We start from the raw sequence: 17,706 nt of genomic DNA, 5'->3' as shown, positions 1-17,706 counted from the left end.
GCCTTGTCATTCTCCTCTGAATTCTTTACAAAGATTCTACATCCAATCTGTAATACGGTGACCAGAATTGAACTGCGTAATCCAAGTGTGGTCTCACAAGCACAAGATATAGTTTAACGATGACTTTGCTAGTCTTGTAACTGACATTACTTTGTATGAACCCAAGTACTTTATAAGCCTTGTTTCGAGCAAATACACATTGTTTACTTGGCTTAAGATTCCTACTTACCATTACTCCTAAATCTTTCTCACAGTCGGATTTCTCTGTAACATCGTTGTTCATCTGGTATCTGGTTTCCCAAGTTTACATCTCCTATACTGAGTACATTACATTTGTCCACATTGAATTTCATCTGCCATTTTTCAGACCATTCGAAAATTTTTTTTAGATCTTCCTGTAGTTTTGCGGAGTCCTCATCAGATTTAATTACACGCCCTATTTTAGTGTCATCAGCAGATTTAGTTAAGTTGTTGTCTACTCCGATATCTTTGTCGTTTATGTGTATAATAAATAATAATGGTCCAAGTACTGAGCCTTGGGGAACTCCACTAGTGACGGTGCTCCAATCGGATTTAGTGCCGTTAATGCCCACTCGCTGTTTTCTGTCCTGTAACCACGCCCTAATCCATTTTAGAATATCTCCTTTAATACCATGAGCCTCCACTGTTCTCATTAGTCTTTCGTGGGGGACTCTGTCGAAGGCTTTGCTAAAGTCGAGATATACCACATCATAATTGTGCCCCTCGTCCACTGATTCGAAAACAGATGAAAAGAATGTTAATAGATTAGTTAGACATGAATGCCTTCTTGTGAAGCCATGTTCGGAATTATTGAACAACTTGTTCTTCTCCAGGTGATTTCAAATAAAGTTTGAAATCATTGCTTTCAGTAATTTGCCTACAATTGATGTTAGAATGATTGGACGATATTTAGAGGATAGTGATCTATCTCCCTTCTTGAAAATCGGCTAGATCTTCCTGCAGTTTTGCAGAGTCCTCGTCAGATTTAATTACACGCCCTATTTTAGTGTCGTCAGCAAATTTACTTATGTTGCTGTATACGCCTATGTCTATGTCATTTATGTATATAATAAATAATAATGGTCCAAGTACTGAACCTTGGGACACTTCACTCGTGACATTACCCACTCGGATTTAGTGCCGTTAATGCTTACTCACTGTTTCCTCTCCTGTAACCACGCCCTAATCCATTTTAGAATATCTCCTCCAATTCCATGAGCCTCCACTTTTTTTAATAGTCTCTCGTGGGGGACTTTGTCGAAGGCTTTACTATAGTCAAGGTAAACCATATCATAATCGTGACCGTCATCCACTGATTCGAAAACAGCTGAAACGGAAGTTAATAGATTTGTCAGACATGAACGTCCACTATTGAAGCCATGTTGGGAATCATTGATCAACTTATGCTTCTCCATATGTGGTGTCCTGCCTGGAAGGAGAGTTGGCAATGAATGGTTGTCAAGGGCAGTTGGTGTCAAAGGCCGTCTTGACAGATATTGCAAGTCAATATCAGTCCCATTCATTGACAACTGGGCCAAATTTTACGACAGAAGGGACCTTTATGCTAGGGATGGGATGGCAACCCAGGCTGGCTCTCTCGAGAGGGCAGTTCAAAAGATGTCGAAGTCTTTAAACTGCTTGGGGAACATATGGGCACGGAGGTGGAGGAGACTGCAGTGGGAGCGGGTAAACAAAGTGAAAGGTTACAGGGAAATAGTGCTAGGAATGTTGACACAACTAAATTAGGCAGGGAGTTAAAACCTAAACGCATCTAAGAGATGACTCAGAACACGACTAACTTAAATGTCTAGTACGCAAACAGTAGGAGTATGAGAAACAAAATACATGAAATCAGGGCGTTGGTATGTCCCGAAAACATCGATATAATAGCATTCACCGAAACATGAATAAAATTAGACTCACGAGAGTTACCTGCCAAATACCAAACTACAGGTTATAATTTATTCCATATCGATAGACAGATTAGGAAAGGAGGAGGAGTAGCAATCTATGTTAGGGATAATCAGAAGTGTGAAATAAATAAGGAAATAAAAAGTGAACTGAATACAGAAACTATTTGAATGGAATTAATCGATGGTAGAGAAATAGTATTCACAGGAGTAATATATAGACCTCCTAATCTTGATAGGGTTAAGGAACGACTTATATGAGATGAAATGCGCAGGGCATCCATGAGACATAGCAAAGTCTGTATAGTAGGCGACTTTAACTTTAGCCAAATAGATTGGATCGACTTTACAGGTAACTCAGAATCAGAGGATTTTATTGAAACAGTTCAGGACTGTTTCTTAAGTCAACATATAACCGAACCCACCCGGGGTAATAATATACTCCATTTAGTTCTGTCAAACAGAGAAAACCTCATTAGTAATGTCGAGGTAGGGAACGAACTTGCCAACAGCGATCACAAAGAAATAAGATTTCAATTAGAATTTAATGGCAAACGCAAGGAAAATTCCATTAAAGTCCCAGATTTCAGAAGGGCAAACTTTGATTGGTTGAAAAGGCAGCTGAGAGAAGGGGTATCACGTTTAGGGATGGATTACATGACCTCACGTGAGGTGACCTCACACAATGTACCCACAGAGGGCGAGCTCACTTTACCTGGAGACCTGACAACAATATCCTCACAAAATATCACGGTTGAGGATGACCTGTTCACGAGATCTGAGGTTGACGAGTTCCACAACAATTTAAATAATGAGTTACTTAATGAACAAAGGCAGAACATACCATACAGAAAATTCAGATGAGACAACAATGACCCTAAATGGATAAATGATTATTTAAAGAATATTATTAGACAAAGGATGGCTATAGGTAAATTAATAAATCGTGCTGAAGTTTACCTCCGAGATTATTATATGGTATTGATTGGCCAGTAGGGTTTTAAAGTCACTACTATCTCGCTTCATCTATTTTCTTCACTATATCTGTATATAGTCGGTGCCTCGGCTATCATGTTTAAATTTTCGGTGATGAAACTGTTGAAAAATATTTATTCAGATTATTGCTCATTTCTCCGCCGTTATCAGTTAGCTCGCCGGTATCTGACTGTATTGGTCCAATCTTTTCTCGTGTTTTAGTTTGATACATTTGAAAGAATCCTTTGGGGTTTGACTTCGCCTCCCTTGCTACCTTCAGTTCATTATTCCTCTTTGTTTTTTTTATTTCGGTCTTAGTCAGATTCAGTCACTATGGAGGCAATCATTCACAAACTCCTCAACTAAAGTATCTTGATAGCTACTTGGAATGACCAGGGGATGGAATGGAGCTACTGAGGTCTTTCATGACATTATATGACTTATCTCTCGAGCTTAGCATCCCCTTACCGACATCTGCTGCTTGTGGGCGTCCGTTTTTAGTCATGCTGGGCTTATTATTTATTATTTAATTATTTTTTTATATCCCAGGGGTCGACAAGCCTATAGTATTTCCACGCTAACCTGGCCTGCAAGCCACGTCCCTCTTCTATACTATTAGAATATAAAAGTATATGTGTTCACTGTTATTAGTAAACAGACTTGTTATTATCTAAAATAACGTTAAATACATGGACTATGAAAATGCAAATGATTTCAAGGCACTTCAAAGCAGATGTTAGAAATTTTTAAATATTTATCATAATAGGTCGATATAAATACACGCTTAAAAACGCGCAGTCCCTAGTGGTGGGGTGTGGGGGGGGGTGGGGATAAAACGCTCAGGGGAACCAATCAGCTATTTGTAGCTATGGACAAGGGGCGTGGCATATGGGCCAGGTTAGAGCTAAAGGGTATAGTCGCAAAACCATGCAGTTAGACACTAATACATTGGTACTCGTGTCTCGCAGGACACGCTATGACATGTGACGTGGAGACAATACTGATATGATTTAAAGACAATGGGAGTTAGCATCCACCAAAGCGTGGGTAGCGTACAAGAATTAAATCTAAATTATTACGAATAAGTAGGTGGTGACATATAGTGGTTAGTAACTCCTCCTGTGGCAGAAGGTCCATGACAGTGGGACAGTTAAGGCAATTGCGTTGAAGGGTGTTAGCGTTGGGACAGTTACAGAGTTTACAGGAAGAGGAGTGTGGGTCATCCTCCACCTCGGATACTTGCCAGATAGGTCTGTATCCTAACCTAATGCAAGCAGAGACAACATTATATCTGCAGACCATAAGTCCACGTCGACGATACTTGAGTGGATAAGGGAGAAAGTGGTCACAGTGTTGGGTGGATATATTTTCAGCACGTTCACTCCTCCTGCAATGGATTGCAAGAGCGGCCTTTCGGTAGGTCGTGCTGCGCTTAAATAGGCTAAAGGCTAGTGACAGGGGGGAAGGAGGTTTAGTGGAAGTTTAAGGGGGATGATGGAAGGGAATTTTTGGTGAGAGAAAAAAGGTGCCTTGGCTTAACACAGCTTGCGTGTGGGCGATGAGGCAGTGCCGTGATTGGTGGAGGAAGCTACACCACGCTCGGACTCGGACTCGGCAGCAGGGGGCGGGGACCAGGAGATGAGCGGCTCCAGGCGTCGGTCAAGGGTAACGGACTGTTTGGAAGACCGCCACTGCCGCGGGTGCAGCGCGAACCCAAAAAACGAGCAGGTGGGGCGCACACAACCAGAAGTAAACTATTCATAAAGCTAGGAAAAACGAAAGGTAGGTTAGTTTGGTGGGTTGTTTGGGGAAAGGTGAAGGCAAAGTCTTCGAGCTTTGAGAAAGATGAACGGAGCGAGTTGGAGGAAGAGTTTTGAGTCTTTGATTTTGAAATGTTGAAGTACTCATAACATGGAAGGATGAGCGTATCGTAGGAGAGGTTTTTGGTGAGAGTAGGAGAAAGATTTCAGCTTTTTTGTCAAATTTGGAATAGAGGTGAGAGGAGAGTTAGTATTTTATTTTCTATTTATTTATTTGTTTTTGAGTTGTTTGTCTATTTGGAGGAGATTGTAGGGTTTGGTCGTGTATGTTGGGTTTTGTTTGGGGGGAATGTTAGGTTTGGGATTTTGGTTAAGGTCGTGTATGTTAGGTTTTCTTTTGTTTTGGTAGGAGTTTTTAGGTACGGTCATTTATTCTATACGGTAGGGAGTTGTTAGCAACGGTTGTTAGTATTTTTTTTTCGCCTTGGTAGCACACGAATAGCCGCCGCGGACGCAGCGCCCCCCCCCCTCCCTACTTCATTGGCAAGGGAGGCGTCCACGTCATCTGTAAGCTCTGCCTCGTCTCCTTGAGGGAGCGAGGGCCAGGGACGAACAACGCCCCGCCCACGACCGCGGCAGCCATCGGGGGGGGGGGGTATAGTTAGTTTCGTTAGGTATGTTAGGTTTTCCTTTTGATTTATGGATAGTGGCTAGTGAAGATTGTTAGTACGGTCGGGTGTGTTAGGTTTTGTATTTGGGGTGATGGTAGTTTAGGTCAGGTGTGTAGTGTGTTGTTTGTTTATTAATTAATTAATTAATTTATTTATTTATCCGTTTTTGGTTATAGTTGGCTCTTCCTTCTGTGGGTGCTGCTTACTTGTGTTGCCTCGCCCTTTGTGGAGGTGCCTGGCGGATCCCTGTCGTTCCTCCCTTTCTTGGGGGTCATCATGTTACTATATTCTGGCTGTATTTCTAGTATCGGGGAGGGTGGGTAAGATGTGTTTGGTCTGTTTAGTATGGAGGAGTTCCTGTTTCTGAGTCTGCGTGGGAGCATGATATTGTCAAAGTATTCCTGCCATTGAGAGTGAGTGGTGAGGAGGGTTTCTATTTGCCTGTCGCCTAATTGTCTCCAGTAAATGTTCAGTGGTGGGATGGAGCTAAGTTCATGTAGGTGTCTGTTTGAGGTGAAGGATGACCAGTGTGTGTTGTGTATGAAACGAAGTGCTTTATTTTTTTGTGACTTGTAGTTTCTTGGCGTTTGTTGGTGCAGCTAGCTGGAGTGTGTTGGGTGTGTATGTCAGTAGTGGTCGTATTAGTGCTTTGTATAACTGTGTTTTGGTTTGGGTTGATGCGGTTGTGAATCTGCGAATGTTTCCGAGCGCTTTGTTTGCGATTGCTGCCTTCCTCCTGGTGTGAAAAGCCATGGTGAGGGTGTGGTCGAAGGTGACTCCAAGGATTTTACTTGTAAGTTTGACAGGACTGTGTGTTCGGTTGTCAATGTAAGGGTTAAGGTACAGTCGGAAACCATAATCTCTAGCCCACCTGGGTCGGTGCTGGAGGTTAGTACAGCCTCCTTTCTGGACGGGGGGGCCCATTAAAATCACGAGGCAACACACGCACGAACACACAGTCCTCGTGATAGTTAGAGTGGGTCCCCGTCCAGAAAGGACGCTGTACTAACCTCCAGCACCGACCCAGGTGGGCTAGAGATTATGGTTTCCTACTGTACATGTGGCGGGGCTGTTTTCTGGTGCCAAAGTAAGTGATTTGTGATTTGTTGGGGTTTGTTTGAATTCTCCATAGCAGCTCCCATTCTGTGACTTGTTTGAGTTCCCTGTGTGCTTTGTCTGTGAGGTGGTCTAGTCCTTGTTTGTGTCTGACGAGTTGGGTTACGTCGTTGGATTATTGTATAGTCAGGGAGTCGATGTTTATGGGGTCAGGCAGGTCATTTGTGTAGAGAATATACTGTATAGTGTTGGGGACAGGACAGATCCTTGTGGGACTCCTGCGTGCAGTAAGAAGTATTCCGAGTGTGCGAGTTTAAACTTTATCCTCATTTGTCTGAACTTTATCCTCATTTGTCTGTCTTGTTAGGAAGTTGCACAGGAGTTTCTGTGACTTATGGGGGAGGTTGAAGTTGGTACATATTTTGTATTTTAGTCCGTCGTGCCACATTGTGCCAAAGGCTTTTGTACGTATTTTGTGATGAGTGCTGTCTTGTATGTTCCTTTGTTCATGTAGAGGTAGTTGGTCATTAAGTTGAGTGCACCCTGGGTTGAGTGGTGTGCCTTGATTCCGAACTGCTTGTAGGACAATAGTTCTTCATCTTCAAGGTGGTACCTTAGTCGTTTGTTAAATAGGCTTTCGAAAGTTTTGCCTAAGACCTCAAGTATGCTGATCGGCCTGTAGTTTTGTGGGTCTGTTAGGTTTTTGTCTGGTTTCGGGATCATGGTAGCTGTGGCTGTTTTGAAGAGTTTGGAGAAGTATCCAGAGGCAAGTTGAGTGTTGTAAAGGTATGTAATGGCTTTGACTGTTTCTGGGGGTAGGTGCTTGAGGATTGAGTGTCCTATGTTACTGTAGCCTGGTGTTTTCTCTTTGGCTCTGTCCAGTGCCTGTTTTACTTCTGTTGGGGTGAAAGGTGCAGTGAGGACGTGTTCCTGTGAGAGTGTGGTGGTGTCTATTATGTTATCAGGAGTGTTTCTTTCGTGTAGTGTTCGTGTGATGATGTTGTTAATGTGGTCTAAGATGTGTCTTTGTTGGGTAAGGGGGTGTGGGTGGAAGATGGGTTCCCAGTGTTGTTTTAGAGTTTGTGCTACTTCTGCTGGTTCTCTGATTCGTCTACCGTTAACTAGCAGATAATCGAAGGGAGGCCTAGCCGTCCCCCTCAGTTTGGCGATCCTTTGCCAGAACTCTCGGGGGTTGTAAGTTCTGTGTTCCTGGGCGGCCTCTACGAGTTTAGTCCAGTGAACCTCGTGGTCTTGAAGGAGGCTGTGGGTGATGTGTGTTCTTAGTGTGGTGATGTCTGCTTGTACTGGAGTGAGGTACTGTTTGTTTTGTTCAAATCGTCGCCTGTAGCAGTGTAGTAGGCGTTGGGTTCTTATGGAGGATATGAAGGAATGTTTCTTCTTGTACTGGTGTTTTGGTATGTGTGTGTCTGCTGTGGTGGTGAATGTGTTAAAGAGTTGTAACCAGGTTTCCTCTATCTTCCTTGTGGCTTGGTGTTCTAGGTTGAATGTGTATTGCTGTTCAGAGAGTGTGGTTCGAAGGCACCCCAGTCTGCACGTTGGTATTGGTATTGTGGTTTGGGTGTTGGGAGGAGGATGGGGTTATTGGAGAGGTGGAGTGTGATGGGAATGTGGTCTGAGCCTGACTGGGGGCTGGGAGAGATATAGTGTTGGAATTGGAGGACCAGTGTGTTTGTGATGACGATGTCGGGAGTGCCTCTGCCGCGAACAGTGTAACATGTAGGGAAGAAAGGACCAATGTGGTGAAGGTTTGTGTGTGTGACCAGTGTGTGTAGTTGTTGGCCGTGGTGGTCGGTGCGGTTGTGTTGGAAAACAGTGTGATGTGCATTGAGATCGGCCATTAGTATTACAGGTATGTGTGAGTTGTTAAAGATGGAGTTCAGGTCTGAGAAGGGGATGTATGTGTTTCGCCTTGAGTACGTTGTGCAAACGATTATCTGTCCGAGTTCAGTGTTAATCTTGTCGGCCATAAAGTGTTTGAAGGTAAAGTCGGTGATAAAATCGTGTTTGATAGAGGATCTGGATAGCTACGCCCTCGTGTAGTTCGTGGGGTTATTGTCTGCATGTGTAGCCGAAGTGTTTGATCATGGTGTTTGTGTATGTTGAGTTGAGGAGGAGAATGTCTGGGTTGTGTTCTTGGAGGAGGAGAGAAATAATGTGTTTGCTTGCAAGGTAACTGTCTGCTCTGCAGTTGAATTGCATTATGGAGATCATGTTTGTGCTTGTGTGTTTTGTTTGCGGTTTGTTTCTTAGATGTGGTTCTGGGGTGAGGAGGTGTTGCGTGTGGTGTCGAGTGAGTGAGAGCGTGTTCTGTGTGAGGTGGGTGAGGGGTGGGAGGTGACGTGGATGGGTGTGGGGGAGTAGGAGGAGGGGGAGTGTGGTCGGGGTTGTTTGGGTCAGGGTATAGCACTGCTATAGCAGTTTCCTGAATATCACTTTGGTTGTCGATTTTTTGTGGTCGCTTATGTTTAGGCCTAAAAGATCCTGATTGGATGGCCATAATTTCGAGAATCAGTTATTGATTAATCTCAATGGAAAGATTTGCAAACAAACACTTGATATGCTGTGTCATATATTTTTGTCTTTAGTTAACAATTTTTTTTTTATAATTTACTGTGGATTTATTTTAATGTTTGAGACAATAATTTTGTTTTTAATTTTTAGTTTCAGTACTTGAGTACAATGCTTTATTAATGAGATACTTTTTTACTTCTACTTGAGTGCATTGAACTTTGGATACTTTTACTTTTATTTGAGTACTTTTTTACAATTCTGGTTAAGTTAGGTTAATTTAGATTGGGTTAGGTTAGGTGAAGTGAGATTAGGTTAGCGTTGATTATATTATGTTCAGTGGCGTAGCTAGAGTGTGTGCCGCGCGGGGCGGCCCTTGAGTTTGCAGCCCCCCCCCGTGCCCCCACAAAAAATACATATTGCACAGTGACTCACTCTATATATATATATATATATATATATATATATATATATATATATATATATATATATATATATATATATATATATATATATATTAAATATATATTTATATATTAAATATATATTTATATATTAAATAGTTGGTGTACCATTATAATATTAATGTACTTTCACATACTCAAATATAGTATGCTTTAAATACACACCAAACATACTTAAACTTTATAAGTAACAGTTAAACAAAAAGCAAAAACGACATATAGGATAGGGAAAAAAAGTAAAAAGTGTAAAAAATTAGGACCATCTTTATTTCTGAAATGAAAACTACAACTTTCTACAAAGTAACTTTTCTTGTTTTTTTGCTGGCAAATTCTTCAATGACATTGTCAAAAACTATTTCATCTGTCAATTGTCGCTCTATAGACAGTATGGCAAGATTTCTCAACCGCAAGGTGCTCATAGTAGATCTTAAGTAATTCTTGATCAGTTTTAGTCTCGAAAAACTCCTCTCACAGGTAGCAACACTAACAGCAATTGTGAGGAAAATCCTCAGCATTATTATTATATTTGGAACCGAGTTCCCAAGGTCATACTTTTGAATAAACTGCAAAAGTTCAAGGGGGCCTTCTTTCCACGTCTGTATTCTGTCTTTAATAGTTATAGCAGCAACAGCAACAAAATGCTGAAGTCTTTTTCTCTCAACGAGGAACTCCTCTTTATCAATGTCGTCGTGATCGTGATCTATTTGACACTCATATTTATCATCCAAAAGATTCAATGGGGTAAGGAAGGCATATTTCTCAGCAAGTTCATGAAGCTGTTGAAATCTCAAAGTTATTTCTTGGATCACTCTGTCCAGCGAAGAAAACATTTCTCTCCTCAATTCAATGTCGTATGGCAATTCAGCATCTCGTGATCCTTCACTTTTGGGGGGCGGCACTTTTGGGTCTGCTCATCACCCATATCTGCAGCTACTGGAGACGTTAATCCTTCCCTTTGTATCGGCGGCAAGTTAATCCTCGTCGTGTCTGACCTAACACCTGACCCACACCACATGAGCTCACTGGCGTACTTGTTTGAAGTTGTTTCCTTAATCCTCAACAGGTTACAGGTTGTGTGTGTGGCGGGGGGGGGGCGCATAGCAAGGGTGTAGCTCATGACGTGGCCGTGATGATGTGGGTCAGGTGTTAGGTCAGACACGACAAGGATTAACTTGCCGCCGATACAAAGGGAAGGATTAACGTCTCCAGTAGCTGCAGATAGTGGGTCTAGCTACGCTAGTGATTATGTTAGATTAAGTTATCAATTTAGTGTTCAATTATCCGTAAAATAAGCTGAGAGCCTAATCTCCATTATTTTTATGCAGGGAATGGCCCACCCAGGCATAGGTCATCGACCAACAACATGGCCTAAGGAGAGAAAAAAAATAAAAGTAAAAAGAAGTTAAAAATAGAAAAGAAAAGATTATATTACTCTACACCGCGAAGATGCCGGAAAACTATCTTTTTAAAGTGAAACAGATTGTATGAGTAAAGGCCTGGGACTTAGGAATAGAAATCCCTTGCCAGCCTAATCAGGATCTTATAAGAGGAAATTCAAGAACCATAGTTTTCCGAGGGATAACAAACAACCGTTAGAGATTGACATCTCTTTACTATGAAAATAACAAAACTCTGACACCACTTACACAAATATCAAATAACAATTATGGGAGTCAAACAATTAAGAGAATCAAACAGTTAAGGGAGTCAAACAATTGGGGGGGTCAAACAATTAATGGAGTCAAACAATTAAGAGAATCAAACAATTAAGGGAGTCAAACAATTACGGGAGTCAAACAATTAAGAAAATCAAACAATGAACAGATATTTCCTACGGCGGCGGCCCTGTGGAAGGTTCTGGAAAGCAGTGATCCACTCTCAGGGGGAAGGTCAATTCAGCTTCCTCACTTGGCAAATGCAGGCGATGTCTTGCTACACAGGAGAACCACAGTGGCACAGACGGTGTGGAGGAAGTGGCGATGACGTGGCAGCCGCGGTAGTAGCTGGGGTAGGTGTCCGGAGATTGACAGTCGATTTGTGAAGGTCTGGGGAAACAGCCCACGAGTCCAGGACCTATGATGAGATCACAACCAGAATTTGAACGAACAGCGGGGTACATGTACAGCTGTGCTGACGGCTGGGTAGTGTCTGATCTGTGTGTCAAGGCAGCAGTGACGTTCTCACCTCCGTCTCCCCCAAGTGGGGGGACGCGAATAAGCAAGCAGGCGGCGAACAACCATCCTACTCATTATCGCCCTTACAATGAGTATGGAAACACAGAGTAAAAGTAGGGGGTGCTGGTGGTAGAGTGGTACCGCTCTTGCCTTCGCAAGCGAGATGTCACGGGTTCGATTCCCGGGCCAGTGGAAGTTGGTAAAGTAGGTACCTGGTGTAAATCGAAAGTTGTTGGAACTTCCAATAACTTGATGACATAAAATCATTGACTCTTCAGGCTTCTACGCCCTTAACTCATGAGACATAAAGGCAAGCATGAACTTAACATGCTTCCCTGTTGGGCACTGTAAACGCTTCTGCGCTTCACCTTACCCAAGGATGTAGGGGAGTGCCCAATAAATGATAAAAGAAAAGAAAAAAGTAAAAGTAAGAAGGCAGAACATTTCACAGTTTAGCTGTGTGAGGAAAGAAGGGTGTACTATAACGGGTTATTCTAGTGTGACTGACATCCACAGAGAAACGGTGGGCACTGCGGACAAGGCGAGTGTTAAGAGCCCATGGCCTTGCCGGCGGTACACATGATGCCAAATCCACCGAACATTGCTCGTTAAAGTACCTGTAAAAGAGAGAGAGTAAAGTAACATTACAGTAAGAGAAAAGGAAGAAAGATTATCAATTAAAGGAGGAGAGTCAATAAGACGAAATGCCTTTTATTCCACCCCATCTATTCAGATCCGTTAGGTTGGGTTAGATTAAGTTAGGTTAGGTTAGGTATTGTTTTTCAGTTTAAATGCTAGGATTTTTAGCAACTTTCCGTGTATTTATTCCAGATCCGTGATAGTGGGTGGCAGAAGGCATCCATGATTAACCTGGGGGGTGGCCTCAGTGTGTCTTACGAGCCACCCATTGATGGCGGCTACCACCAAGAAGAGACTATACCCACCTCGCTCATTAACCCTACTTCGCCTCTGTCGTCCAAAAAGAGAATTACACCGGAGACTACGAAAGGTACACCGAACTCGCTAATAACGAAGGAAACCACGCCAAACAAACCAAGAACCAAAGAAACCACTCCTAACTCATCAATGACCAGAGAGAACACGCAGAAATCGATCAGAGCCACACCTAGTTCTACAGTGACGGAGGCCACACCGACACCTCAAGAATTAGTCGAAACAATCCTGCCCTACTTACCTGAAGGGGCAACCTTAGTGCTGGAACCCGGCCGGTCCCTGGTGGCGACTGCCGGTACTGTAGTTCCGACCACAGCACATCTCGTGATCACTTGAAGATTAGACACCCCAGCTAATTTTACCAGATGATTAACTATCCTACTGTTAACCTAACCTAATCTAACTCACCCTACCTTACTTTAACCTAACAACGTAGCCAAACGTAAACTCACCAGGGTAGTCAACCATCGTGTGGAATAAGCTAGGGGCTAATCTTCAGGTAGTCTACGATTAGGAGGCAGAAAGTCAATGAAAGATGGTGAAAGTTTATCAATATTCTTTCGTTATTCCCACTGAAGTAATTACTCTTTTAATTCTATACTTTATCAATTAGTAATTGCATTTTATACTTTATCCATAGATTTAAAGAGCTTATAGAAAAAAAAGGAGAAAAATGGTGACGGGTGTGTTAAGAAAATCTTTGTTCCCTTAATGTAGGTGACAGGTTTGTTGTTGGTGGTGAGTGTATTGGTGATATAGGTTTAGTAATGGCGGATATGTTGCAGGTTTATGTTGATGAGTTTTGATAATGACAAGCTGGTTGACATGTGATGTTACAAACGTAGTGAGGTGCAGTGCTCACTGCACCTCACTACGTTGCAGATATATTGTTGACACGTGTATTAATAGATGTGTTAACGACAAGTATATTGCAGGTGTAGTGATGACGGAGGTAATGGGAGTTAAGACCAACGCTGGCCGGGAGTTCGTGGTGGTGGACGCTGCCATGACAGAGGTGATTCGTCCAGCCCTCTATGGAGTCCACCACCCAATCTGTTACGTCACCACACCCTCCGCCCACCAGGTGAGTCTCCCGGCCACCACCCTCAAGTCTCAAAAGCTGTATTGTTCTTTCTCTCCTATAATGGAGGTAATACTGTTTTTTTATTTGGGTATAAATATCATCAATTTTTATTATATACCACTTTTTCTTCACATTATCGTACTTCGTATTCGGATTTTTGTCTTATCGAGTTCGCTCATAAATGATGGGATAATTAATCAGTGCATTTCTCTTACCTTTCATAAACCCAACACTTTTTTCAGGTTATCTGTATTTTCTTGACGTTTATGTTTACGTCTTCATTCATTGGTGTTTGTTGTTTAAGCCTTTTTACATATTCATTGATTCGTTTGTTTACGTTGTTTTGTGTTTCTATATTAATTATTCTTTATTGGATATTGTTATTGTGTACGTGTTTTACTAAGTTTTAGTCGTTTATTCATTTTTTGAGGGGGATAACTCAAAAATTAGACTCTCCAGCTTATCTCACCTGATGATTATATACCTTAACGTTATCTGGAGGGTTGGATTGGTTAAATTAGATCAGGTTAGGTTAGCATTAGGGTAGTTGGGATAAATTAGTTTAGATTAAGTTATATTACATTATTTTGTTTAGACTAGATAAACTTAGATTAGGTTGAATTGGGTTATGTTAGAACATAAGAACATAAGAATGAAGGAAACTGCTGCGGGCCTATTGGCCCATACTGGGCAGCCCCACTTACACCCAACCCCTATCGCTCATATATCCATCCAACCTATGTTTGAAGCTATCAAGCGTCTTCGAGTCAATGATGATATTTGGTAGCTTGTTCTATTCATCCACTACTCTGTTTCCAAACCAATGTTTACCTATTTCGCGTCTAAATCTAAATTTGCCTAATTTAAACCATTGTTACGAGTTCGCTCCTGGTTCGATTAGTTTGAGTACCTTTGTTATGTCCCCTTTGCTTAGCCCTGCCTTCCATTTATACACCTCTATCATATTGCCCCTCACTCTACGTCTCTCGAGGGAGTGTAGATTAAGATGCTTTAATCTGTCTCTGTACTCGAGGTTCCTAATGCCCGGGATTAGTCTTGTCATTCTCCTCTGAATTCTTTCTAGGGATTCTATATCCGTTCTGTAATACTGTGACCAGAATTGAACTGCGTAATGCAAGTGAGGTCTCACAAGCGCAAGATATAGTTTCAGGATGACCTCTCTAGTTTTGTAACTAACTCTCCTTTGTATGAACCCAAGTACTTTATTAACCTTGTTTCGAGCAAATACACATTGCTTACTTGGCTTAAGATTCCTACTTATCATTACTCCTAAATCTTTCTCACATTCGGATATCTCTATAACATCGTTGTTCATCTGATATCTGGTTTCTCTGTTTACATCTCCTAGACTAATTACTTTACATTTGTCCACATTGAATTTCATTTGCCATTTTTTAAATCAGTCGAAAAATTTGTTTAGATCTTCCTGTAGTTTTGCCGAGTCCTCGTCAGATTTAATTACACGTCCTATTTTAGTGTCCTGAGCAAATTTACTTATGTTGTTGTCTTCGCCGATATCTATGTCGTTTATGTTTATAATTAATAATAATGGTCCAAGGACTGAGCCTTGGGTTACTCCACTTGTGACGTTACTCCAATAGGATTTAGTGCCGCTAATGCTCACTCGCTGTTTTCTGTCCTGTAACCACGCACTAATCCATTTTAGAATATCTCCTCCAAAGCCATGAGCCTCCACTTTTCTTATGAGTGTTTCGTGGGGGACTTTGTCGAAGGCTTTGCTAAAGTCAAGATATACCACATCATAGGTGTGCCCCTCGTCCACTAATTCGAAAACAGCTGAAAAGAATGTTAATAAATTAGTTAAACATGAGCGCCCGCTTGTGAAGCCATGTTGGGAATCATTGATCAACTTGTGCTTCTCCAGGTGATTTCGAATAGAGTTTGAAATAAGTGTTAACAGTATTTTTCCTGCAATTGGTGTTAAGCTGATTGGACGGTAGTTAGAAGATAGTGATCTATCTCCCTTCTTGCAAATCGGTATTACATTGGCTATCCTCCAGGATTCTGGTACTACACCCGTTTTTAAGGACATGTTAAACAAATTTGCTAAGGGCATACTAAGTTCTTCCTTACATTCCTTTAATACTCTGGCAAATATATCATCGGGATCTGGCGACTTATTAGGCTTTAACTTGTCTATTTGCTTACTAACTTCGTTGCCAGTCACTACTATCTCTCTTAATCTATCTCTTCACAATCTCTGTATGGAGTCGGTGCCTCGGGTATCATGTAAAAATTTTACCTTGGTGAAAACAGTAGAAAAATATTTATTCAGATTATTGCTCATTTCTCCGTCGTTATCAATTAGCTCGCCGGTATCTGACTGTATTGGTCCAATCTTTTCTTGTGTTTTAGTTTGATACATTTGAAAGAATCCCTTGGGGTTTGACTTCGCCTCCCTTGCTACCTTCATTTCATTATTCCTCTTTGCTTTTCTTATCTCTGTCTTAACCCTACTGGCCAATACCTTATAATAATCTCGGAGGTAAACTTCACCACGATTTATTCTTCTACCTATAGCCTTCCTTTGTCCAATAATATTCTTTAAGTAATTGTTTATCCATTTAGGGTCTTTGTTGTCTGATCTGAGATTTCTGTATGGTATGTTCTGCCTTTGTTCATTAAGTAACTCATTATTTAAATTGCTGTGGAACTCCTCAACCTCAGATCTCGTAATCAGGTCATCCTCAACCGTCATATTTTGTGAGGATATCGTTGTCAGGTCCCCAGATAACATGAGCTCGCCCTCTGTGGGTACATTGTGTGAGGTCACCGCACGTGAGGTAATGTAATCCATCCACAAACGTGATACCCCCTCTCTCAGCTGCCTTTTAACCTATCAAAGTTTGCCCTTCTGAAATCTGGGACATTAATGAAATTTTCCTTGCCACTGCCATTTAATTCTAATTGAAATTTTATATCTTTGTGATCGCTGTTGGCAAGTTCGTTCCCTACCTCGACATTACTAATGGGGTTTTCTCTGTTTGACATAACTAAATCGAGTATATTATTACCCTGGGTGGTTTCGGTTATATGTTGACTTAGGAAACAGTCCTGAATTGTGTCAAGAAAATCCTCTGATTCTGAGTTACCTGTAAGGTCGATCCAATCTATTTGGCTAAACTTAAAGTCGTCTACTATTCAGACTTTGCTCTGTCTGGAAGCCCTGAGCACTTCATCCCAAATAAGTCGTGCATTAACTCTATCAAGATTAGGAGGTCTATATATTAAATTCTGCGATTATTTTTCTCTACCATTGATTAATTCTATCCAAATACTTTCTGTATTCAGTTCAGTTTTTTATTTGCTTATTTATTTCACACTTCAGATTATCCATGACATAGATTGCTACTCCGCCTCTGTCCCTAATCTGCCTATCGGTATAGAATAATTTATATCCCGTAATTTGGTATTCGGCAGGTAACTCTCGTGAGTCTAAGTTTATTCATGTTTTGGTGAATGCTACTATATCGATTTTTTCGGGACATACCAACGCTCTGATTTCATGCATTTAGTTTCTCATACTCCTACTGTTTGAGTAGTAGACATTTAAGTCAGTCGTCTTCTGAGTCCTCTGTTTGATGCATTTTGGTTTTAACTCCCTGCCTAATTTAGTTTTGTCATCATTCCTAGCATTATTTCCCTGTAACCTTTCACCCTGTTTACCCGCTCCCACTGCAGTCTCCTCCACCTCCGTGCCCATATGTTCCCTAGCAGTTTAAAGACTTCACCAGCCAGGTGAAATAAGCCGTGGTGTTTAATCTTCAGGTGATTTTTTCTGGTTATGTATGTATTCTATGAGTAAGCACACAAAGAAAGAAGGTTACCCACTTGCCGGTTTCCAGCGCCGACCAGCGCCAGCAGTCAATGCTAGTAGGCTGACACAGAGGATGCAGGTTTATCTGCAAGATGCGAATTGTTGTCCAGCTGTCGTGCAGTAAAGATGTCTTGCTCGTCGTCTGACGAAGTTTTTTTTTTCGATAGTCCTTCTGTAACAATATAGAGGAAAAGAACTGAAATACGTGAAATCAATTGCAGTAGAAAAAATTACGCTGAATATCACCAT

At 41.6% G+C, this 17,706-nt stretch overlaps 1 protein-coding gene across 3 annotated transcripts in view; it reads left to right on the top strand.

The window, feature by feature from the left end:
• LOC121867248 (diaminopimelate decarboxylase-like) overlaps positions 1-17,706 on the top strand; it is a 43,360-nt gene that overhangs the window by 22,255 nt on the left and 3,399 nt on the right. For all 3 annotated transcript variants that reach the window (XM_042367108.1, XM_042367107.1, XM_042367105.1), the window contains 2 exons: positions 12,392-12,809; positions 13,450-13,598. In XM_042367108.1, the coding sequence (XP_042223042.1) occupies positions 12,392-12,809; positions 13,450-13,598 (567 nt within the window). The remainder of the gene's footprint in view (positions 1-12,391; positions 12,810-13,449; positions 13,599-17,706) is intronic.

The sequence above is a fragment of the Homarus americanus genome, unplaced genomic scaffold (assembly GCF_018991925.1).
Source record: "Homarus americanus isolate GMGI-L3 unplaced genomic scaffold, GMGI_Hamer_2.0 scaffold6317, whole genome shotgun sequence".
Classification (NCBI taxonomy): Eukaryota; Metazoa; Arthropoda; class Malacostraca; order Decapoda; family Nephropidae; genus Homarus; species Homarus americanus.
This window is presented reverse-complemented; position numbering and strand designations above follow the sequence as displayed.